The sequence below is a fragment of the Ascaphus truei genome, chromosome 4 (genome assembly GCF_040206685.1).
Source record: "Ascaphus truei isolate aAscTru1 chromosome 4, aAscTru1.hap1, whole genome shotgun sequence".
In the NCBI taxonomy this organism is placed as follows: domain Eukaryota; kingdom Metazoa; phylum Chordata; class Amphibia; order Anura; family Ascaphidae; genus Ascaphus; species Ascaphus truei.
In genome coordinates this window covers 246,872,399-246,896,786 of record NC_134486.1, presented here as the reverse complement: position 1 = coordinate 246,896,786, position 24,388 = coordinate 246,872,399, and the positions used below count along the sequence as shown (strand labels likewise).

The window sequence follows — 24,388 nt, the reverse complement described above, 5'->3', positions numbered from 1 at the left end:
GCGTGCGCACTTGCCCTGTGCATGCGCGAACTCCTAATGGCCGCCACAACCTCCCTCTACCCTTCCCTACTCTCGCGCGATCTCTCCCTAGCTCTGGGGTCCTACCTTGCGCTTGCTGCCTACTGCGCATGCGCGAACTAACGCGCAATGGCGGCGCCCTCTCCTTCAGCCGGCGAGCCGGTGGCAACGCGATCGCGGCCTTAGCGACGGCCCGATCGCGTCACCGGCAACCGTCCTGCACCGCAATACCTTGCGCTGCTCCCTGCACTGGCCCCCACCCTCACGAAGTGCCGGCGGGTCCGTCGCAGCCTCCGGCGGCACCCGCTACCACACGGCACTCGCGGAGGGGGGCCAGAAAGTGTAAATTTACCTCAGGGCTATATTCTCCCCCTCGCAGAATCCCAACGACCTCGCTTGGGTAGCAACCATACAGAGATTTATACAGTGGAAAATACATGGCATAAATCATATCACATGTAGCATGCATTTTGTCATCAATACTCATATGGATACCCGAGGCCAGCTGAGTCTCAGAGTGGAGTGCCCCTAACTGATTGGGTGAGGGTTTCCCACCGGGACTCCTGTGAGTCTTTTGGAACTCGATATCAGTCCCTTGCAAAAACCCACCGCCTCCCCCTCGTGGAAAAATTAGTACGGGGTCCTGGGTATTGACCCTTGCCGGATCCTCCGGTCTCGTCTCACGGGAGACAGGGAGGCTCAGTCTCTTGCCTCGGTCCACCACATGGCGAACATAGCGCTCCATCGCGCACCTGGGAGAGGCCACAACTACCAGAGCGGTCTCAACACAGTTTTTGTCTGCTCCAGCAATCCCTTTAACGGTGACACCTTTTGTGGACAGCACAACTTCTTCGGGTAGACCCGGGTCTCGGGAAGGCCAAGCTTGGAGACTCCTCATGCAGGAGTATGTGTCGCTCCGGTCCGCTACACCGGATACCTGGATGAGGTCGGATTCGTTCCATGATCTGCAGAGATCTTCTGGGGGAGACACCTCCACCAGGACGCGATGACGGGTTGAGCCCATCGCCCGGGTGACCCTACCTTTGGAGTCACCAGGCTCCACGATCACCGGGGAGCTCACACCCGACACCCCTGGGGCAGTCAAATTACCCCTATCGTTGTCGGCAGGTACTGATCCCAAGCCTGGGACCGCTGGTACCTTGGTGGTAGGCCGGACTGGCCATTGCAGGGCACACGGGCCCATATCATGGTCTGCATCAGTGGAGGTGGTTGGCTCGGTGACCTCACTGGAGTGGTCCGCCGGCAGGCGCATCACCACACATGGGCGGGGGTACAAAAACCTTACCCTGGGCCTCCGGAATCTGTGGTTCTGGCATCAGTGGTTCCTGCTCGGGAACCGGGTCTGGAACCGACATCTGGGGTCCCGACATCTGGAGCTCCGCCTTCAGCGGCTCCGGCTCAGTGTCTGGAAAGTCCATTTGGGCCCACGGCCCCTCCACCACCTTCATCGCTGAAGTGGAAGAATTAGTAGCGGCATCACCCACCTTGGTAGCATCATCAGGCGCCTCTTTCTCCGCAGGTTCCGCCATCAGAGGTTCCTGCTCTACCATTTGAATGTCCCCTTTGAGAGGGTCTGCAACAGTGGTCTGGACACATGGGTCCCCGGAGGCCTCTGGAATTAGGACAAACTGATGACAAGCATACACTGGCGACACACTTTATTCGAGCTTGGCTAGTCCCACGAATTCGGGTATACCCGGGTGTATTGAGGTTTGTGACTGTTTTCTGCCCGAGTGCATTGGGTTATTTTCCAGGCAGGGATTGAAGCATTTTATTCCCGCTGGCTGCAATACTGCACAGTATATATATATATACTGCATTACAATTCATGAATTTATGGCATCTGGTAGACACGCGAAGCATTGCAGCCTATTAAATCCTAATCATTATCATTTAACAGATCAGCCGCCCGTCAGCCAGGCATGAACCCAGGCTGGGAAGGCAAACGCAACGGGGCTTGTCAGAGGTGAGGAGCGGCGCATTCCAGGTATCTGCCAGGTACATACTGGGTATTTGCTCGAATAAAGTGTGTCGGTGCAGTAACTTACTTTAGGAGAGAGGTCCGGCTCCTCCTCTTCTTTCTCTGCTGGTTCCGCCGCCTGGGGTAGGATAGGCTTTAGGAACCAGGCCCCGCAACACTCACATTGGGGCTCCCACGCCAGTGCACCTCTAGGACAGTCACAAATGGTGCTAAAACACTGGGTAAACGTCTCTCCATCCACCTGGGCTGACTTGAAGCCTATCGGTAAATAGGACAGTGCGACTCCCGCTTTGTAGTCTCCACTCAGGCAAGGACACATTAGCACCGTGACCTCTATTCCTGGCAATTGCCAGGGCTCATACACATCAGGGTGTAACCCCTGGCAGTCTCTCTCATCCTCGGGGAGGGAACACTCAATTTCTGCAATAGTGTCCTCTGCCGCTGGCGGTTTGGGTTGCAGGAACTGCGCCGCACAGTCAGGACACTTAGGCCCTTGGGTCAGCTCACCAACGGCACACTCACATTCCTTCAGACGGCCGTGCAGGCATTCTTCCCCGTCTACCACTGTCATCGTGAGGGCGACGGGTAACTCAGAGGCTCCGTCCATCCAGCCACCCGTCCCCTTCCAGTCTCTTAACGCACACGGGCATACCACCATTGGCAAGACTAAATGGGGGGGCCGTATGATTCTATACAGCCAAGGGTGTTTTTCTCAGCATCCCTTGCTTTCCTTAGGGGGAACAGAAATTGCTGTTTTCTGCTCAAGACACTCCCTCCCCCTGGCGGACTCTAGAGGAGGGGCAGCACAGTCTTTTGGGGAATGTTGCGAGCTCGGTACCGAGTCACTCACAGTGTGGGGGCGGGGCTCGGGTTTTCCCGCCAGTCCTGGATAACTGTTGGCAACATTTTCCCGCGCGGCCGGGAACTTAGCACGTGGTTTCCTCTGCCTTGAGGGCTTCCCCATGGCGAAACAAAAATAGGACACAATTTAGAGAAAAAAAAACAGGGCACCCCAGGTCTGATATCTCAGCAGCGCCTCCAAATGTAGCCCTTTTTGTGAACCGGCCTGACCCACCCAGTCTCACATTGGCCCCTTGTGGTCTAACCGGTCCCTTTCCTTGCGGCACACCTCTTCTAAGGGACTACTGGTAACTGTATAACACCTGTGGCTCCAGGAGATCTGAGCCTCCGCTAACTGGGAGCCTGGGGAAACCCTTACCATTTACCTTGTGCAGCGCCTCCACTTACCCAGGATCCCCGTTATGAAAGATAGCCCTGGGTAAGAAATACAATAACACACGTATGCGATGGAAACAATACTTAACACTTTACTAACACACATATAACACATTACATAACATCATAACCTTATGCAATACTGGAGCACCTTCTGCCCAATGTCTGGTGTTCCCACCCAGTGTCCTGTAATTCCCCCACACCCAATGTCCCGTACGCCTACGGAGGTCGTGGGTGACTGCGCAGTCACTAAATTATCTGTTAGGCCTGTTGGTGCACTTATGTGGAAATACCTTCCGAGCACTCCGATGCTCGGGCCTGCAACACTCTTCTAAAAGGGTCAGACGTGCGACGCATCCGTCTGATCCTTTCCAGGTACTTCTCCAGGAACCCCAACGAGGGTCCCACCGCTTCACGGGAACACAACCGTCTCACGGGAACAGCAACCGCCGCTATCCCTATCTATCCCTAACTAACCCTAAAGTGACAGGAACCCTAACCTAGGGCCTGTCCCTGATGAACCGCAACCTGGGGTGGCTTGGGGGAAATCTCCTAGGGCCTGTGGAGTAATACCCTGCCCCACTCCCCTAGCTACCCAAGTCCCTAATCCTCCCTAACATATAGCTACTCGCTACTCCTAGATACTACCAGCCTGCAGCAGACACACCGCTCTCACCGTCAGCCTGCAGACTTTCACACACGCTGCACACACTGCGCCCAGCACATGCAGCGACACACACACAGCTGGCATCATACACAGCCACCTGGATACCCGCAGCTATAACCCACTGCTCGCACTCTGTGCCTATTTGCCAGTGCGCACAGCACTACCCGCTGTGGCACTACCAAACTTGCACCTTTCACACCTAAGGGTGACCTCCTTATCTAGGGCCGTCCCTCTTCAGTTACCCCCTGCCCTTACCGGGAATTGGGGCCTGCCTGGGGACCTAAGGAGAACCCTTACCTGGTGCAGGAGCCACTCGCTCCCTACACCCTTCCTACTCCTTCCTCTGCTTCTTCCGGACTCCTGTGCAAAGCCCGGGAAATGTATCTATATTCCCGGGCTGAGCTTCCTCCAGCCCTATTGGCCAATATCACCTGGTGCCTGTCTCCCTATGCCTCCTGGGAATTGTAGTTCCCAGGGGGCTGCCTAAGCATTGGGGCCGCGTGCGCACTTGCCCTGCGCGTGCGCGAACTCCTAATGGCCGCCACAACCTCCCTCTACCCTTCCCTACTCTCGCGCGATCTCTCCCTAGCTCTGGGGTCCTACCTTGCGCTTGCTGCCTACTGCGCATGCGCGAACTAACGCGCAATGGCGGCGCCCTCTCCTTCAGCCGCCGAGCCGGTGGCAACGCGATCGCGGCCTTAGCGACGGCCAGATCGCGTCCCCGGCAACCGTCCTGCACCGCAATACCTTGCGCTGCTCCCTGCACTGGCCCCCACCCTCGCGAAGTGCCGGCGGGTCCGTCGCAGCCTCCGGCGGCACCCGCTACCACACGGCACTCGCGGAGGGGGGCCAGAAAGTGTAAATTTACCTCGGGGCTACATATATATATATATATATATATATATATATATATATCATAGAAATATATATCACAAAGCAGCAATCTGGCTGCTCAATTGTCCATTTTTATGTGGATGAACAGAGATTCTCCCAGCTCTGGTGACCTCCAGGTGGCAGATAAATGTAACTGATTTTTCCCTTGTTCCAAACTGTAAATAGATGGCTGAGGCATCACCCAACAGACAATTGTGACATCTCGCAATTACATCACAACCTTCTTTTTGCCACCAGAGTGAGAATGACCCTGGTTTGCAATTCCCCCCCCCCCCCCCGCCAACCCCCGTCCCTTATTTTTGGTTTGGAGATGAAGTAACATTTCTTGAATATTGGGAATACTTTGTTCAAATAAAGTAAAACAAAACTAAATGTTCCTGGGGGTTGATTGCTGCTTTAAATAGAATAAGCACATTAGGCATTTTTTTCTGTGTTTAACAGTGGGGTTCTGCCCAGGGTGGTTTTCTTTTTCTAGGTATGAAGCAGCTGGGCTCCAGTGCTGAACTGTGATACTTGGCTCTGAAAGAACTCCCGGTTGAATCCCTGGCTGGGTAAAAATATGGAGGCTTAAATCTTCCGTGGCACTGGAGCCAATAGAAAGCCACAATATCATCCATTGTTGCTTCCTATTAGCCTGCGGGGTGTGGGAGATGAAAGAATAATGAAGTACCGGCAGCACCTTCGGAGGCAAGTATCTCCGGAAACAAGGGGTCCATGGAACTTAAATTAACATGGTTCAACTTTGGAAACTCACTGCTTTATAACTATACAGTATATAAATATATACTTACTTGTAATGTATACATGCAGAAAGGTAATAAGTTTGTCCAGAAAAAGTAATCAAACTACTGTACTTTTCAAACTTTGGAAGCCTTCATTATGACGTACTTTAAAACCCACACCTTTAAATGTGTGCATATTTATCTTTGATTGCTGCTTCTATCTTTAAGCAGCTGAGGTGTTACAAGTCCAATATGGAACTGGTAGAAACAGATTTTGTATATTTTTATTTTTCTAGCAAAAATACTTTGAGTATCTACTCCAGGGGTGCACAAACTGGGGAGTGGCGGCGGTAGAAGAGGACGGGAGGACCGCCGGAGCAGCACAAGGTGACAGAGGAGTTGGACAGCGAGAGCAAAATAGGGTGACAGAGGAGGACAGCCAGGGAGGAGCGTGACTCAGCGGTCTAACGCAGAAGTCTTCACTGACTTCCGGTGTGTGCTACTGCAAGCTCCTCCCTGGCAGTCGTCCTTCTCTGCCACCCTGCTTCAAGTTCGCTCCCGCTATCCAACTTCTCTGCTGCGCTGCACCTCTCTGGCGTGCAGCCGTCCATTTCTCCCACCGCCCCCTCCTCTGCTACTGCTCTGCTGCACTTCCGAGGTCCTCCTCACCCACATTCCTCCTCCTCCACTGAAGCCAGGTAGCCATTGTTGAGGAGGTGAGATTAGTAGAGGGCTGAAAGGAGTGAGATGCGCAGGTGATGAGGGGGTGGGAGGATGGAGGTTGAGAGAGGATGAGGAGGAGGGTGAGAGAGAGAGGATGAAGGGGGTGAGAAAGAGGATGAGGAGAGAGTGCGAGAGAAAGAGGATGAGGAGGGTGAGAGAAAAAAAAGTCAAGCCAGTACTATGTTATACTACTAAACGGATTTCTTTTAAAAACCCATATAAAATTTGTCATGTTTTGCTGTTTTAAAAATGTTGAAATATGCAAGTATTTTTACGTATTTGTTCTCACATATACAGCTGAACCCCATTATAACCCCATTTGTTCTAACATATACAGCTGAACCCCATTCCGTTACAACGCGAATCCGCTTATAACACGATGCAAGCGTGGCTCCCAATTTTTATATTTATGAATACTTTACAACACGATTATTGGTTTCTTAAATACTTTATTGTACAATAAATACAATTGTACATTATTTCAACGCGATATGCTTATAACGTGGTGTGATTCTTTGGACCACAAGCACGGCGTTATAAGGGGGCTCAGCTGTATACTGTATTGAATATGGATTTATACAGTTTCTTTTTTTTTTTTCATGTAATTAGGATTTCAGTACAACAGGCAGGGGGGGGGGCGACTAAATTAAGTCTATAAATATGTTATTATTGAAATTGAATTGGAAAAAGTCTCCAGGTTATCATTCAATAGATTGTGTCAACCCAGGCTGTAACATTAACAAATATCAGCGAAAGCCAGCATCTGGCTGACACCCTTTGGCTGTCCGCATTTGGGATGATGCAGATGTGGGCAGAAAGGGCTCTCAATGAATGAATTTGTGCTCTGAAAGTGCTTTGTCCAGGGCAGAATACATTCCAGAGGGTTGGGCTGACGAAACATAGCAAGCAATTGCATGTGTTCACTCTTAGCGCTGGTTCTGTGCAGAGGGGAGAAGCTCTTGGGGAACCCTTTAAGATGTCCTTCATTGGGTTGATACAGATGTAGGGGTTCTCAATAAATTAAGTTATGCTCTTGTAGCCCCTTTTTCCCATGTCTAAGGGAACTACAAGTGCTGCCGTTACCTGTGGCTCACAGAAGGCCTCCACAGCTGGGAGCCTGGGGTGAGCTCTCGTTCTCCTCAGTGCAGCGCCTCCACCTGAGATGGATCCCAGTGCAGTGGGATAAGCCCTTTCAGGACAACTTACAGAAAAATGATACACAGACCAGTATATAACAATTGGTTTACTAACAACAGAATAACGATACAACCTAACATACAATATAACGTACACAAAACAATAATAACAAAACAGGGTGAGTGTCCCCCAAAGTACCTAGGGTGCATGGCACCTATACCGTTAGTTTCCTCCCCAATGAGAGTCAGTCCCACCCACGTGTAGGGAGATGCGCTACCCCTGTGGACCGTTGGTGCACTTTACCTCCCTGTGCACTCCTGTACCCAGGTACCGCTGAATGAACAAAAAGGATCCGTCTGATCCCACGACGTCTGCTGAAACCTCTCTCTCTGGTCCGCATAGGTATCCGCCTCTTGAGGGAGCTCCAACTGGAGGGTGCCCCTTAATGTCTATAGTTGCCTGATGTCTGATCCCAAATGACAGGCTGCAGCTCACCGCATGGCATCTCTTCACTGCTGCTACACCTGAAACTATAAGGCTAAAGGTTAACGTTCCTGTCTGGGGTCTTCCCTATAGCAGCCACAATCTATAAGGGGACTTAGGACCTAGCTGGGACCTAAGGGAAAAACCTAGTCCTAGTCCAGGGGAGCACTGCTCCCTGGACACTACCTCAACAGTTCTCCCCTTCTTCCAACTGTCAGTAACTGCCAGATACTCCAGCAACTGCTTGTAACTGCCTGTAGCTGCCAAACTGTGTCAACATTCTACCTGCATGTCCCTCAGGCTTCTGGAACATGTAGTCCCTTGCGTAGCCTCTCCTAAGATGGCCACTGCAACTCTGGGGGCTGTGCATGCGCAAAGACTCCACTGCACATGCGTAAACCTAAAATTGCCGCCGCAACGTCTCACCTCTCTGTGCATGCACACAGCTGCATTTGCGCATGGGTGAATTACAAGATGGCGGCCCACACTTGCCGGGTATGCCAAGGAGCTCCTACGCTCCCATACACCACAGCCGCCCCCTCCCCGGCACCGGAGGTAAGAGGGGACACGGCTACACTCTGAAAAGACTTCTCATCAGGGTACTGAGCCTGACCAAGTTTCTGAGGTAACCACCTAACATTCTATTCATGTTCAGATCAGATTAATTCATGTTTGTGCAATTCATGCGGTGTGGCCGGTGGTCCCTGAGGAGCAGTTTGAGAACCACTGTAACTGGCCTGGCAACAACTTGTCTATCTAAAAGAGTTTTGTCAAATGTATTAGTGCTCGAATATTGTTACATTTGATGCATAGAAAATACAGTCTACTTAATGCCACAACATATCACTAAGCTAGTGGTGTATTTCCAGTAACCCCTGGTGCAATTTAAATTGGAAAAATTAAGTTAGACTTACAGTAATATACAATGTAGATAGATTTATCAGGGCCACCCCTGGCTACTATTCTACTCAATGGGTTGGCAGTAAACCCTGGTACTATCAGGTTGCCAGTAGTTGGTATGGGGTGTGGTGATGAAAGGGTTAACCAGGCTTATAATAAAGGTCAAGCCCACTTGTTTACCCCTGACCCGTGTTTTGGGGACCTAGAGTGTCAGCTCTTGGGCCTGGGCATTGTGTATGCATTACTGTGACTGTGTGCAAAATATGAGACAACTGCCATTTTTGTGCTTTACCTTTTCCAGAGGTGCTGGGACAGGGAGATTTTCAGTAGGTTAGTTTCAGGGTGGGTTTGCCGGAGAAAGTTGTTACAGTACAGATCGTGGCTAGGTAATGGGGTTCCCAAGTTATGAGTTACCCCAGAAATGTATCTGGGAATCAGTGAGATTCTCGGATACATGGAAGCCCAGTGCTCTAGCCAGACCCCCATCCTGAAAACATTCTTGCAACTCACCCCTAGGATGTCCTGCTTCAGCATAATCCAGGAAAAGGTAATATGAGGCACAGGGTTGCCTGGTATAGAGGAAGTTTGTTTTATTAAAATAGGGTTCAGGGGGGAAATCATATAATGTGTTAAATGTATGAATTATGATAACAATGTTTTTGAGTAAGGGAAAAGAGAATGGGTTTTAACCATCCCCCAAGATTTATAAGTAGGTTTTTGAAGTAATGTCATAGGAAGTCAGTTAGATAAACAGCCCATATGCATAGAAGCAGAGGGAGCTTCAGAGACATTTGTCCAAGAGGTGTTAAACCTTTTGTTGACACGTAGGGTGTGTAAGCCTGGGCTTTGAAATGCTTAGCAGGATTCAAAGGTGTTAACCTCTTGTTAGCAGGAAAGACCAAATAATTTGTTAGCCCTTCCGTGCTAATGGAAGCCCCAATATCCTTAGATCAAAAGGGTCCCTTTGGCCTAGCTAGACTGAGCGGCATTCATGAAGAAAACAGGATGGCATATGCTAAGTGGCAAGTGGCCAGTGGGGGGAAGATGACAGTTTTGTTGCACATGCGCAGTCACTGTTCTGAAGCTTCTGCCAGGGTACTGGCGTAGCATGCCCATTGGCCAGGGATAAAATTCCCACGCAGTGATTCGCTGCAGACTGACAGGATGGACTTTTGGGGGTTTTAAAAAGTCATGCAGTCAGTCAGAGAGTTAGTTCATCAGTTCTATCATGCAAAGAGTTCCATCAGATCCATCAAAGTTTTTCATGAGTTCCATCAGTTCCATCTTGTGTGATTCACCTGAGGTTCCGTCCCATTTGAGAAGTTCCAGCTCTGAATAAATCATCTACATTTCTAAGAGGCTAAGTGACCGGAATTCAACAGCAAGAGGCCACAGGAAGGAAAAGTGGCCAGGAATAATTTTGCTGTGTGTTTGCAACTAGAAAAGATTAGTTTTGTTATCCCAGTTTCCAGAGTAAGTGTGTCTTTTTCCTGTAATTTGTGTAACATAGTTGTGTATGTTTGTTATGTGAATAAACGCAATTTATTTTTATCTCTCTGCTTTTCTCAATCAATGATCCCGGTAATTAAAAGACTAAATAAGCTTGGTCTACCTCTTCACCTTTAGTACTGCACTTGAGTGTTAGCAGAGGGTGGTACATCCTGTAATAGCTGGGACAACGGGCTGCCCGCCTTCTGGCTGTACTTAAGGGCAGGAGCGCCCTGAAGTTAGAATTGTTCCTTCCCATCCGAGGAAGGAAGGTCACACAATTGGGAGCCTGAGATTGGAGTCTTCCCATGTGCTCTTCCCTGCGGGGGAGAGTGAGTGTGGACCATACCTCTGCCTCCATTAGAGAGGTGGGGAAAAGCTAGGATGGCTGGAGGTGCCCTTGGCCTTTAGTAATTGTCCAGGGACCATCTTCATTGACAATGGAGCTGACTGACTGTATCCGGCAGAAGACTGCTGAGTAACTGTTACTGCAAAAGTGTAGTAATAAACCGTTCCTGTTTTGCAATATACCTCCTGTCTGGTGCGTGACCTTCCTGGAGGGAGAGGTAATAAGTTCTACCGTGGAATATCACCTTCAGTTCCTGGAGTCCACGGCAGATGGAGGCGCTGCACTGCTAAGTAAATATGTGGGGTATGAACCCCAGAAGCCTGTTCCTGTGTCCCCACTACCATCGGCGTATGACTCAGCCCTCCTGTTGCCATCAGGTATATGCACCAAACAGCTCGTAATGGCCCCTATCTGCGATTGGGTTGGGGAAACACTATTAAATAGATGATGTGTTTTAATTGTGTTATAGATAAATCATTTACACAGAATGTAATCAAATTTCTTCAAATTAATTTCAAAATAACATTCTTCGACTTTCCAACTTTTTTATAGCAAAAGCCATTTTGGAAAAGCCTAAGCAGAAAGGTAAATTTGTGTTGAAATTGGTTCTGCTATTTTCAGCTGGGAAATGGTTGATTTTAAATCTTACTGACATGAACTTGTGATGAGAAGTCACAAACCACTGAAAGATAAAAAAAAATAAAAAAATGGAAATTCAAGTTTTTCAAAATTTTCTTTTACTTGTGGCAATTTTTTTTAGGAGTTTGATATTGATCCAATGTCTACCTACAATACAAGTAGTGGGATTTTAAATGTACTGTAAAGTCATATTCCAAAGTAAAAAATATTTAATGAAAATATATAAATAAACAAAACTTTTCATTGCAGTTGATAGAGAGTTTAGATGGGTCGCCCGATTCTTTTGTAGTGAAATTGTTAAAACGTGTCTTTTTTTATATAGGGTTAAATCTATAATAAGAATAGTTTAAATGATATCAAGCCAGCAATATGCATAGGGAAGCACAATTTGCCATAAAGAGCTTACAATCTATTTTTTATGTTTAATGCCCTGGCAGATAAAAGTTATTACCCATGGTCACAAGGCCTCCTATTCAGTATGATGCTTCTTTCCTGTACAGGATAAGAGTTTAGCTTCATTTAATGACACCAAAAAGGCGGCAGCTTCACAGCATATTGAAAGGAAGCCAAGGCTAGCACAAGGGAATGTTCAACACATAAAAGGCAGTCTTCTACCCCTAAGCTACTTCTACAGCTCATATGTAATACCCATGCATACAGTAAATTCAGTACAAACTCAAATGGAAACATTTGAAAACTGATATAACAAAAAATTCTAACTGACTATATTGCTTTTAAATGAACTCCTATGAATGCCCTAATAATTCATCATCATCTTGGCCCACAATAGGATAACATACAGTATGGATATTTCCAATTGCATCATGGTATTACCAATGCACCATGGTGGTATTTTATACCGTACACATTAAAACATTTGTAACAATATTATGAAAAAATAGGGTCACTGACTGCTTTGCTGGGGCCTTGGACTCGGGGCCGGTGCAAGGGTATTCAGCACCCTAGGTGAATCTTCAGTCCTGGGCCCCTCCCTTGAACTTTCAGACTAACTTTCAGATTTGTAAAAATGTTATTATAGCTCCATTCTTTCTTACCCCCCTCATTTTCCTCTCATGCCCCCTCCCACTCCTCCTCAATCACACCCCCTCGTCCTCTTTCTCAATCACCCCCTTCCTCTCTCACCCTCCTTCTCTTCCTCTCACCCACTCCTTCTCCTTTTCCTCTCTCAGGCACCTTCTCCTCCTCTTCCTGACCCACTCTGCCTCTTCCTCTTACATCCTCCTTCTCTTACCCCCCTCCTTCTCCTCTTTTTCTCTCACCCACCTCCTTTTTATCTTCTCATCCCTCCTTTTTCTCTCTCACCTACCTGACTTTGGTGGTGCAGGGCAGCAGAGGAGGAGGAAGGCATGCAGCAGCGGGAGAAAAAGACAGAGGAGGAGGAGATCAGGCTGAGGCAGAAGAAGAGGACAGCGAATGGCATGACCAGAGCAGGGCAGCAGAGGTGGAAGAGAGTGGGCGGCGGTGGGAGAAGAGGACTGAGGAGAGAAGAGGACTGAGGACCGCTGGAGCAGAGCAGGATGGTAGGGCACTCTCCTCCACAGCCATCCTCCTGTGCCACCCTTCTCCACTCCCACGATCCTCCATCCTCTTTTTCCACTGCCGCCCGACATACTCCTCCTCTGCCATCAACACCCGCTGTCCTCCTCTCCCGCCCTGCTCTACTCCTGCCATCATTCTCCTCTGCTGCCGCCATCTGCATCCTTCCTATTCTACTGCTTCCGCTGCCCCTCTAACGCCCCTCAAACTCTGCCGCCCAAGTCACCTAGTGGTAACACCAGCCATGTTTGGATTAAAGTCTTCACCCTTGGGTTGTTGGGGTGAAGGGTGTGCAGGAGAGGAGGGTTTGGGTACATTAACAGGTGGGTTGTTGAGGGAGGGGGGTACTTCTATTCATCCTAACTTTCGGATTGGCCGACAACACACTCCTCAACTGCCGAGTCTGGCTCTCCCCTCTGGTAGGAAATAATCTAAGAAGCGTAAGGTCCCAATCCTAAAAGGGAACCACATGCTCATGTATTGTATATTTCCTAAAATGTATAGTTTAGGCGATGCACTGATGCATATTGGGGCATGGTGAAGGAGAGAACAGGCTTACCAACACCAAGTTTATGATTGTGAGCAGTCTTCATTTAAGCCCATAAATCATACAATATGCATATACCATAACCATTATAAATATAATCCTACTGATAAGGGGTAGAGTTAAACTACAGTGTATCCATGTCGGTGACCAATAAGGTAAGCTTAAAACTAATTGTAATTTACTAGATTTTAGTTGTGTGACTGAGCCATACCTTTATTTAAGGTTAACTTCAGTTATTGAAAATATCACATTGAATATTTCAAAAACATGTAGGGGGCTACTTATAAAAAGAATTATGCTGTTGCAAGGAAATTGATGCTAATAGAGCCATGTGTACGGGTTGTATGCACCAGTATATCAAGATAGCTTTTACTTCTTAAATGAATAAATTATTCTTAATTTAATGGTTAGGAGATAGGAGGAACTAATTACCAGATGAACTGTACATATCATAAATGAGACATACAGGTAGTCCTCGCTATCCAACGTTTCACTTTACAACGAATGGCATATCCAACGCTTTTCAATGCAACCCTATGGGCATTTTTTCGACGCTGGAATGCGTTATCCGATGCCTGAATGCGCTCACCGCCACTGATTAACATGGGACTCACTTTACAATGGTTTCACTATCCAACGCTACTTCCAGAACGGATTCCGTTGGATAACCGAGGACTGCCTGTACAACATTCTTCCCCTCAGTTAATTACTTTTTCACATGATTTATGCATCAAAATGATCTGACAATATTATCTGTGATACAGTATCTACAGAAATACTGCTTGTGTTTTTTGAAGCAAAAGCAGACAAACCTAAGAAAAGAGGTACAATACAGATGCAACGGCCATTATTTTAACAAACCACGGCGCTGTTTTCGTGTGCGCTGCTGTACTCCACGTGGCATGAACGCGGCCAATCGCCCCAGCACACGTGTTTATCGCGGTTGCTTTGTTTGAATTTTATGGATTGTGTGCAATTAAATGCAATGAAATTAATGAATTGTAATGTGTACAGTACTGTGCTACTGTGTCAATTTCAGGTGTTTAAAAAACAGAACACTAAAATGCCATTTTCTGCACTCACCTGCACTCGTGTCTTAAGTTGGTACCTTTGGAAGAAATCCCGCGCATGACATGGTTATTCCGAGGTATACACTGCGTGATTTGTTAAAATAATGGCCGCTGCATCTGTATGTGGGTCTAGTGGTGTTTGCATTTTAGTATAATTTGCATGTTATGTAATGCATAACAAAGCAATTTAACTGTATGTACAAATGTTTAATGCTATTTGATTTGCAAAGTATTGCTTTGATAAATGCAAGTCTGCATCATATTCTAAAAAATGTAAAAGCTACATTTGGTAATTTAAAAAAATGTTCATGTAAAATAGTATTAACAACTATTCCCTTAAAAATTAAACAAGTACGTTATCTATCCATAACATTGCTGTCTTACAATAAGGGGTGGATAGACTATCCTTTATGGCTTTCAACTTTTTATGACTTATATTTGTTCTGTGAAATGTACACATTTCATTGGTGAGGTAATGCTAGTTCTGTATGTGGCCTATGCTTTAAACTGGAGAGACAGACAGAGAGATACCTGAGATAATGCAAATATAAATATGTAACATTTGCATATTCCCCTTATCTCTCTGTCAGATGTGTTATGCTGGTATCATTTGTCTCCCTGTGTGGATCATAGGTTCATTTATTTGGAGGCTCTCTCCTTCCCTACTTTCCTCTCCTTCTAAATGGGTTGTGAAGTCGCTACTGTCAGGAAAGTCTCTTGGCACCCTTAAAATGAATGCAAATCAGGGGGCGGGGCCTGGATGCAGAGCGGGAAAGACGCAGGTCACCTCTGCTCCTTCAAGGGGAATAAAGTAATAAAGGAAAAGAATAGATAAAAGATTTTTAAAAATCAGATCAACCAACTGGTGAGATCCCCTGGTTGCAAAAAAAGACTTTGCTGACACTTCAAAGGGTCTTTTAAGAACCATAGGCACCGGAGATCATTTCCCTTCCTGTTCCAAACTTGTAAATGGCTGCCAAGACCACACAGTACACTTAGAAGAAAGAAGGAACTGCGGAGCTTCGGAAGTCCGGCGGGATCCGGACTGATTGTCAGGATAGCTGCGGTGAAGAGCGGAACACCCAAGTAAGGCTCAAAAACTCCCCACTAAAGATCACTACAGCCGCAAGGTAAGATGGAGGCAGCCCCTTCATCAATGCTGCAGGCTCCGTCCCTTCCCCCCCTCCCTGCGCACAACACAAAATAAATAAATAAGTGTACCTGGTTTGGAGCACTGTCGGGCTGTGGAGGCTTCACGGGGGAATCCCCCTGTTCTGCCTGGTCGGAGCCTTACCCTAGCGAGGCTGTCAGACGGCGGGGGGAGGATTGAGAGAGAGCTTTCATCTTGCTTAGGCACTCTCTCTGCTGCTGAACAGACCACGCGGGCTGCTTCTGTCTCCAAAGCTTAACCCCTGCCCCTTAGAGGCCAACCGGACCATACACCAGATAGAGGGAGGCGGCTGCAGACGGCCCCATAAGCAATATCAGCCCAGAAGACCCGAGTTCCAAAAGCAAGACCCCTGTTCCCCCCTATTGGGATACAGACCAGGAGGGTAGTCTGCAGAGAGGAGCAGTGGCCATTTCCTAGCTGGAGGTGGCTGAGAGAAGATAAAATATCCCACATTAATAAAAAAAATAAAAAAAAAATAAAAAAAAGGAACACAACAAGCTTAACCTGATCTTACCTGGACACACTGTGGGAGAGCTGCTTGCGCAGTTGGGATTACTTCAGGGGATGCTTCCCACTTGGGCAGACCACCAACAGCAGAAAAAGAAGCAATGACTTGGACATTATCCCATTAGAAAGTCCAAACAGGGGAGACTTCCGGTGTTGCCATCGATCATGGATGCCTGAGCGAGGAGCACATGAGACCCTCCGAGAGCAAAGAACAAAATAGGGCACAAACCGAACACAAAATAAATAAATAAGTGTACCTGGTTTGGAGCACTGTCGGGCTGTGGAGGCTTCACGGGGGAATCCCCCTGTTCTGCCTGGTCGGAGCCTTACCCTAGCGAGGCTGTCAGACGGCGGGGGGAGGATTGAGAGAGAGCTTTCATCTTGCTTAGGCACTCTCTCTGCTGCTGAACAGACCACGCGGGCTGCTTCTGTCTCCAAAGCTTAACCCCTGCCCCTTAGAGGCCAACCGGACCATACACCAGATAGAGGGAGGCGGCTGCAGACGGCCCCATAAGCAATATCAGCCCAGAAGACCCGAGTTCCAAAAGCAAGACCCCTGTTCCCCCCTATTGGGATACAGACCAGGAGGGTAGTCTGCAGAGAGGAGCAGTGGCCATTTCCTAGCTGGAGGTGGCTGAGAGAAGATAAAATATCCCACATTAATAAAAAAAATAAAAAAAAAAAAAAAAAAAGGAACACAACAAGCTTAACCTGATCTTACCTGGACACACTGTGGGAGAGCTGCTTGCGCAGTTGGGATTACTTCAGGGGATGCTTCCCACTTGGGCAAACCACCAACAGCAGAAAAAGAAGCAATGACTTGGACATTATCCCATTAGAAAGTCCAAACAGGGGAGACTTCCGGTGTTGCCATCGATCATGGATGCCTGAGCGAGGAGCACATGAGACCCTCCGAGAGCAAAGAACAAAATAGGGCACAAACCGAACACAAAATAAATAAATAAGTGTACCTGGTTTGGAGCACTGTCGGGCTGTGGAGGCTTCACGGGGGAATCCCCCTGTTCTGCCTGGTCGGAGCCTTACCCTAGCGAGGCTGTCAGACGGCGGGGGGAGGATTGAGAGAGAGCTTTCATCTTGCTTAGGCACTCTCTCTGCTGCTGAACAGACCACGCGGGCTGCTTCTGTCTCCAAAGCTTAACCCCTGCCCCTTAGAGGCCAACCGGACCATACACCAGATAGAGGGAGGCGGCTGCAGACGGCCCCATAAGCAATATCAGCCCAGAAGACCCGAGTTCCAAAAGCAAGACCCCTGTTCCCCCCTATTGGGATACAGACCAGGAGGGTAGTCTGCAGAGAGGAGCAGTGGCCATTTCCTAGCTGGAGGTGGCTGAGAGAAGATAAAATATCCCACATTAATAAAAAAAAATAAAAAAAAATAAAAAAAAGGAACACAACAAGCTTAACCTGATCTTACCTGGACACACTGTGGGAGAGCTGCTTGCGCAGTTGGGATTACTTCAGGGGATGCTTCCCACTTGGGCAGACCACCAACAGCAGAAAAAGAAGCAATGACTTGGACATTATCCCATTAGAAAGTCCAAACAGGGGAGACTTCCGGTGTTGCCATCGATCATGGATGCCTGAGCGAGGAGCACATGAGACCCTCCGAGAGCAAAGAACAAAATAGGGCACAAACCGAACCAGATGTATGCTAAATTCAAAGGAAATAACATACAAACAGACAGGATATGGCTGGAAAATAACAAAACACAAACCCCAGATGTGTCTCAGTTTTGTTGCTATGAGGCAGTGCACAGCGGAGCATAATGCCGATTCACAAGATGGTGCCGCAGCATGCGCACCAGGAGAATCACCTCACGGGCAGCCGTCTGAGCTGCGGATGCAGACAGAGATGGAAAACAGCAAAGTAACCAAAAAATATTTGGAAAAATATATGGAAAAAGTATTTGCAAAGATGAGACAGGGGTTTCAAGAAGACCTGTGCACTGCAATTAATGGCCTCAAATCCAAAATGAATTCCCTCTTTCGGCGAACGGACATAGTGGAGATTAAAATGGAGGACATGCTAATATCTCAATCATTAGCAGAGGACGAGCTAAATAGACTGGGCCACGAAATCAATGCTTTAAAGAACAAGTAAAGAGAACATTGAGGAATATTAACCCCTCAATCAACCAGTGCTGCAGTGCTTGAATCCATATTAGTGATAGATGTGCTGCTTTATCCGGAGGAACAAGGTATAAAGGAGTTTAATATTGACATAAACCCCTGGTTGGGATGTGGTCTGGCAGTGAGTATCTAGGATAGCTGAGAAAGCCCCGAGTGGATGAAACGCGTGAGAGTTGCGGGGGGGTGCCTTCCCCTCTCACTTTTTAAATTTCCATGCCATAATAAAGTTTTCTACAGCACAGTCCAGCCTTTGTCTATTCGTAGCGCAGCCGTGCCCGCTGTCCTTCCTCCTCGGTGAGGATTTTTTGCCTTTAAAGGACAATATTGAAAACCAAGAAAACAGGGCCCGCAGGCAAAACCTGTGGATCCGCAATATCCCTGATGCTGTCTCAACAGAAGCCCTAAGATCTTACTTATGTAAGCTATACCTCATGGCTGTTCCGGAGCTGGATGTCAGAGACCTAGAAATAGATCGCACCCATAGAGCTCTGGGCCCAAGGTCCAATCTTGCTTGTTCAGTTGAATAAAAGAAAACCTACAAGCCAGCTTTTAGATTTACGAACTGGCAAACAATGGATCACTGGACTTTGATAAGTAGCATGTAATTTTGTTGTGCTCTTCTGCCAAGATAACGAAATTAGTTTACAGCTGTCGGCAGATTTCTTCTATATTGGTATTTACTGTTACCATTTCCTTTCATTAGTTAGTGCAGAAGAAGGTAAAAAAAACAGTAGAAAGATATATTCAGTATCACCATGGATGAAGACGATAATCATTCACAAAATGCAGAATAAGGGAATAAAACACAAATACAAGTATTATCATTATAACACAGTCACAAACATATACTTACATCTAAGGGAAATCTTAGGTGACTAATTGAACTTTACAGTGAATGTGCTGCTTGTGTACCTCAGAAAATGAACATGTTGCACTTCTGTACCCAAAACACAAATTATCCTTAAGGTTTAAATGCACTAAGCTCCAACAGGTCAAGGAATATACTGTATACTTTAACATGATTTTACCTAAAACAGAATTGGCTATTATGTTCCCTGACTTAATGTGGTATTCACAAAGCTACAGTAAGTATATGAAAAACAGCATAGGCTTAACGTGACGTTATTGTAGCATAACGATCTTGGCGTTTCTCTTCTAGGACTGTTGCTGTAATGGAGGGAGAGAGCAGAGGGAAATAATGCTGGGAAATTACACTGTTATTTAAATGATACCTAACTGTGGTATTACACCCATCCAGACGCAGCAAAAGCCCTATTTCAATGTGTGGATGAGAGTAACGCAAGTTTATGTACAGTATAACTTAAACAGCTTGTAATGTTGGAAAATGCTGCACACCAATAGGGTTGCCAGGTAGCTTGTCCAGAAAAACTGGACAAAATGGTGAAAGGTACGATGCGCGCGAGAACCGGTGGTGAGGAAGAATGTTATTTATAAATTACCTGACTGTTACTGTACGAATTTTTTTATAAATTTCACTCCAAGTATTCACCAATTTGCACCAATTTATATTCTGTTTTATTAAAAATCTGGGGAGGGGTCTTGGGAGGGAGTGCCCTTCCAAGGATTATTTTAGGAAATAGAATATGAAATAGTGCAAATTGGTGCATGCTTGGAGGGAAATTTAGAATAAATTATGTCATTGTCAGATCATTTATAAAAAACTGACCTGCAGCCATGCTGTACATGGCGAGCAATACTGATCTTAATGCTCCTCCCACAGATTTAAAGATTGTTGCACCCCTCCTCATCCTCTGTCCCCTTATCCTCTCACCCTCCCACCCCCCTTGTCCTCACACCCCCTCCCCTCATCCTCTCTCAACCCCCTCCCTTCATCCTCTCAACCCCCCTCCCTTCATCCTCTCTCATCCCCCCTCCCTTCATCCTCTCTCATCCCCCCTCCATCCTCTAATCCCCCCTCCATTCATCCTCTCTCACCCCCCTCCCTTCATCCTCTATCACCCCCTCCCTTCATCCTCTCAGCTCCCCCTCTCTTCATCTTCACCACCACTCAGTTTATCCTCTCTCACCTGCCTTCCCATCATCCTCTCTCACCCTCCATCCTCTCTCACCCCCCTTCATACTTTCTCAACCCCCTTCCCTTCATCCTCTCTCACCCCCCTCCCTTCATCCTCTCTCACCCCCCATCCTCTATCACCCCCTTCATACTTTCTCATCCCCCTCATTCCCTCTCACCCCCCTGCCTTCATCCTTTCTCACACACCCTTCATCCTCTCCCCCTCCCCCACCTCCCTCCCTTCATCCTCTCACCCCCCTCCCTGTCATTATCCCCCCCCCCCCCCAGGACAGTCAGAAAAAACACACACACAACAGTACAAGTACAAATACACACACACCAGGACAAAACAGAACAAATACACACAGGTGACACAGGAGACACAGGAGACAGAACACAGCCTCACCGCTCTCTGCTTCATGCTTTTCCTACGCTCTTTGGCCCCACCCCCATGTTCCTGCCACCTCCACCCTGATTGGCTGCATTACACAGCAGCAGCCAATCAGAACGGAGGTAGCTGCTCAGCCCCCTAGCAGCAGCAGCAGCCCTGCTCACTCCCTTCTCAGGGGAAATCCCACGATTTGTTACTAAGTCCGGAGACATAATACCGGATACACACATGTCCGGTATTATCTCAATTTTTACCGGACAGAGTAACCAAATATCGGGCTGTCCGGTTCAGTACCGGACACCTGGTAACCCTTCACACCAATAATCAAAATAAATATAAGATACTGATACCGATGCTTTCTAACTCGATAAGGGAAGGACCGCTGCAATCCAGGTACAGGATAAACAAAAAAGGAAGAGTAGAGGCTCCCCGGATTTATAAATGCAATAATTTATTGAAGCCAAAGAATGTGTCCAACTTTTCGGTTGTTACAGCAGCCTTTTTCAAGGAGTGACATGTGTCTGGACCATAAGGTTCCACTTTATATAGTCTGTAAATAGTAGTTCAGGTGCATCCCATAATCTGTGTCAGGTGTCTTCAATCATCTCCTCATTGTAATCACATGAATAGCTGCAGGATCACAGCGCCACCCCTTGTATCCTAATTTCAGTGTCTCCAGGCTTAATTAAATCTGATCCTGTTATCTCGAGAGTCTGACGTCACGTCATTTTTCTGGTAATATGTTTCTGGTCAATTACACATGTGCAGAAGTGTCACGATAGCTTATGACAGGCTGTAATTTACACCAAAACTATATATAAATATATATATACCTGGGTTTGAACTGGGACGAGACTTAGATTTGATAAAATATAATTTATTCCTTGATAAAGGTGAACACAACAGATTATACAAATAACAGGCAAAATATAGACACTTACTTAAAGATTAGGACAGAAGGCCATCAGGATACAGACTGGGCCACTTCTCCCATATATCAGTTGACATCACAGCAAGACAGGCAGGTCATACAGCAAAACCTGCATCATCCCAAGACCTTGCATAAAGACACAGGCCTGATGACATGCAGACATGAAGATCATGAAGAACATTTGCATGAAGAAAAATGGGTAAAGGGTGGCTTTGACATATACTATGTCAAACTCATCTCTTTAACCCTAGGTGCCGCGACGGCTAGCAAAAGTCCCTTTGAAGCTTTTGAAGCTCAGTTTGGACTTCCAGTGTCCAGTGTGAAAGGTCACACTTTTATGATTAGTTCCTTTTGTCCGTTGGGCCAAGCATAAGCAATTAGCAACTTAGCCTTTGATGACCAGGTGATGTCAATTCTAGCCTTTCCTGCTCATCACAACAGGGGTTCCTCAGAACTCAACCAAAATGTCATATTTACTGCAAATCACCTCATAACTTGAGTTCAGTAATACATACAGGCAGGTGAGATATATTAATACATTCCGTCACACCTGACGCTCGCAGAGAGACCAAACATTACAGTGTAATATGAAAATTAATAGAGATATTAATATCTGGCATTTCGCAGCAGTTACATATACAGTGTTTATACTCAAAAGGATGGGCTAACTCCCACTAATACAAATATGTAATTCTTAGCATGTTCAGCCAAAGGCATCTCATAATATTCTTATATTTAATAAGGTTACTCATTTTGATTCCCTTCTTGGGTAGCTCCACCCCTACCCCCATCAATAAACCCTTTGAAGCAGGCTTTTAGCTCCCCGCATAAACAATTAGGTAATTACCTTTTGATCACTATGTATCACACCTAGCAAGATGTCCTATCTAGCATACAGAAGTAACCCAGCTTTAAGGTGTCAAGACCATTTGGTTCCTCATGCATTACAAAAGGGCAGGCATTCTGCCTGTACATTTCAAAAACTGCCCCAGAAAAGCACTTTATCAAAAATATATGTCCCTCTTATGACAAAGTTATATTTTTAATATGTGGGTACTTGGGGGGTTCCCCTGAGGCTGCACCCCAAGACTCAGGGGCTGGCTGCAAACAGGTATTAACATACTGTACACTAAAAAACCCTTCTGCTTTTCACATTCAACTTCAATTAAGCCCTTTGAAGTCCAGATTTCCATACAGTGGAATTTTCTTAAACTGTAGCTCATTAACCCCTTATGACCCAGTGGGTGTGTTATGCAGACACTGATCCAGCAACAATACATTTACACAGGGGAATAAGCATTTTCATGTTATAACAAGGGTCAAATCACATTTCTGGGCCTCAGCCCAGTTAACCCCTTGTCTCCCTGGTGAGGTTAGAGGGGGCCCTTGGGGGGTAACCCTGTTAATCCCGGGCCAAACCCTCACTATCGTCACAAAAAGGACATCCCGCAATCGCTTATCCTGTAGCTATTCATGCGATCACAATGAGGAGATGATTGAAGACACCTGACACAGATAATAGGATGCACCTGGACTATTAGTTAAATCACCTGGACTATTATTTATTGCACTTACTATATAAAGTGTACCCTTAAGGTCCAGACAAATGCCACTCCTTGACATACAGTAGGCTGCTGTGACAGCCAAAACATTGGACACTTTATTTAGCTTCAATAAATAATTGCATTTATAAAATCCGTGGATCCTCTACTCTTCCTTTTTTGTTTAACTTAAACAGCTTAACATTAAATTGCTGCATTACCCTTAACAGACTTTAGTGGATAGTTAATGATATGATAATGTCTCATTTGCATACCATTTTCATGTCATTATCACTAACGTCCGTCATAATTAAAGCTATGACCTTTACGGGAGAAAACATGACAATGTAATTTTACCATCCTTTGTGGATATAGCATTACCCCTAACATGATATTAAGTTACCGCTAGGTTGACGTCACATTAATTAGCCTAACTGAGTTTAGTACATCTAGGCCTAACGCTTCTTTAGAGTTGCCTTTACTTTAATACAAAACCTTCATAGCCATAGCAAGTGGTCTAAATATACAAACTAATCTCTTAATTGGTTTACTCCCAGGAAAGGCTGTTATAGAAACTCAGCATACTATTCAGTGGTGCATTTAATAGCTCTTGAACACAAACTAAAATAATTAGACTTTTCTAATTACTTGGGTAGAATTGGCAATAATGATTAAAAGGAGTGGCAATATATAAAATGAGAAGCAGAAAACCAACATCCTAATCTCTACAGTATGAGACACTACAGACATGTTTAATTGTTATTTTCTATATATTTTTATGATATTTGCATGAGGGTTGTAATTCCCTGATATTGGAATATTATTTTCGCATACCACATAGATAATACCAGAATTTTCCAACTGTGTGCAATAAATTGATATAAAGTTCATCTCCCCCCCTTTTTTTTATAGAACCTGAAATATCCAAAGTAAAACCATCTATTGTAACACCAAAGGAAAATAAAGGTGAGCAACTGGCACTGTAATTTTCAGTTTTTTTGCAGGTTATTAAAGTCAAAGATGTATTTGTACAAAGAACATTAAGAGTCAATGGCCTATATACATCAAGCTACTGTACGTTAACCTAAAAATGCAGTACTATTACACCAAAAAAGTGCCTTATTTTTATTGTACAATACATCAACGTTGCACACCTCAAAAAATGAAGCACTTTTTATTGGATCCATTAAAAAATCAAATCCGATAAAATAGAGGCCAAATACCATTTT

At 46.1% G+C, this 24,388-nt stretch overlaps 1 protein-coding gene across 50 annotated transcripts in view; it reads left to right on the top strand.

Moving 5' to 3' along the window:
- The window catches only part of TRDN (triadin), a 798,289-nt gene that overhangs the window by 385,934 nt on the left and 387,967 nt on the right, over positions 1 to 24,388 (top strand). For 49 of the 50 annotated variants that reach the window (XM_075597200.1, XM_075597198.1, XM_075597218.1 and 46 more), the window contains 2 exons: positions 11,172 to 11,204; positions 24,072 to 24,125. In XM_075597200.1, the coding sequence (XP_075453315.1) occupies positions 11,172 to 11,204; positions 24,072 to 24,125 (87 nt within the window). The remainder of the gene's footprint in view (positions 1 to 11,171; positions 11,205 to 24,071; positions 24,126 to 24,388) is intronic. The other variant, XM_075597199.1, reaches the window with a different exon arrangement.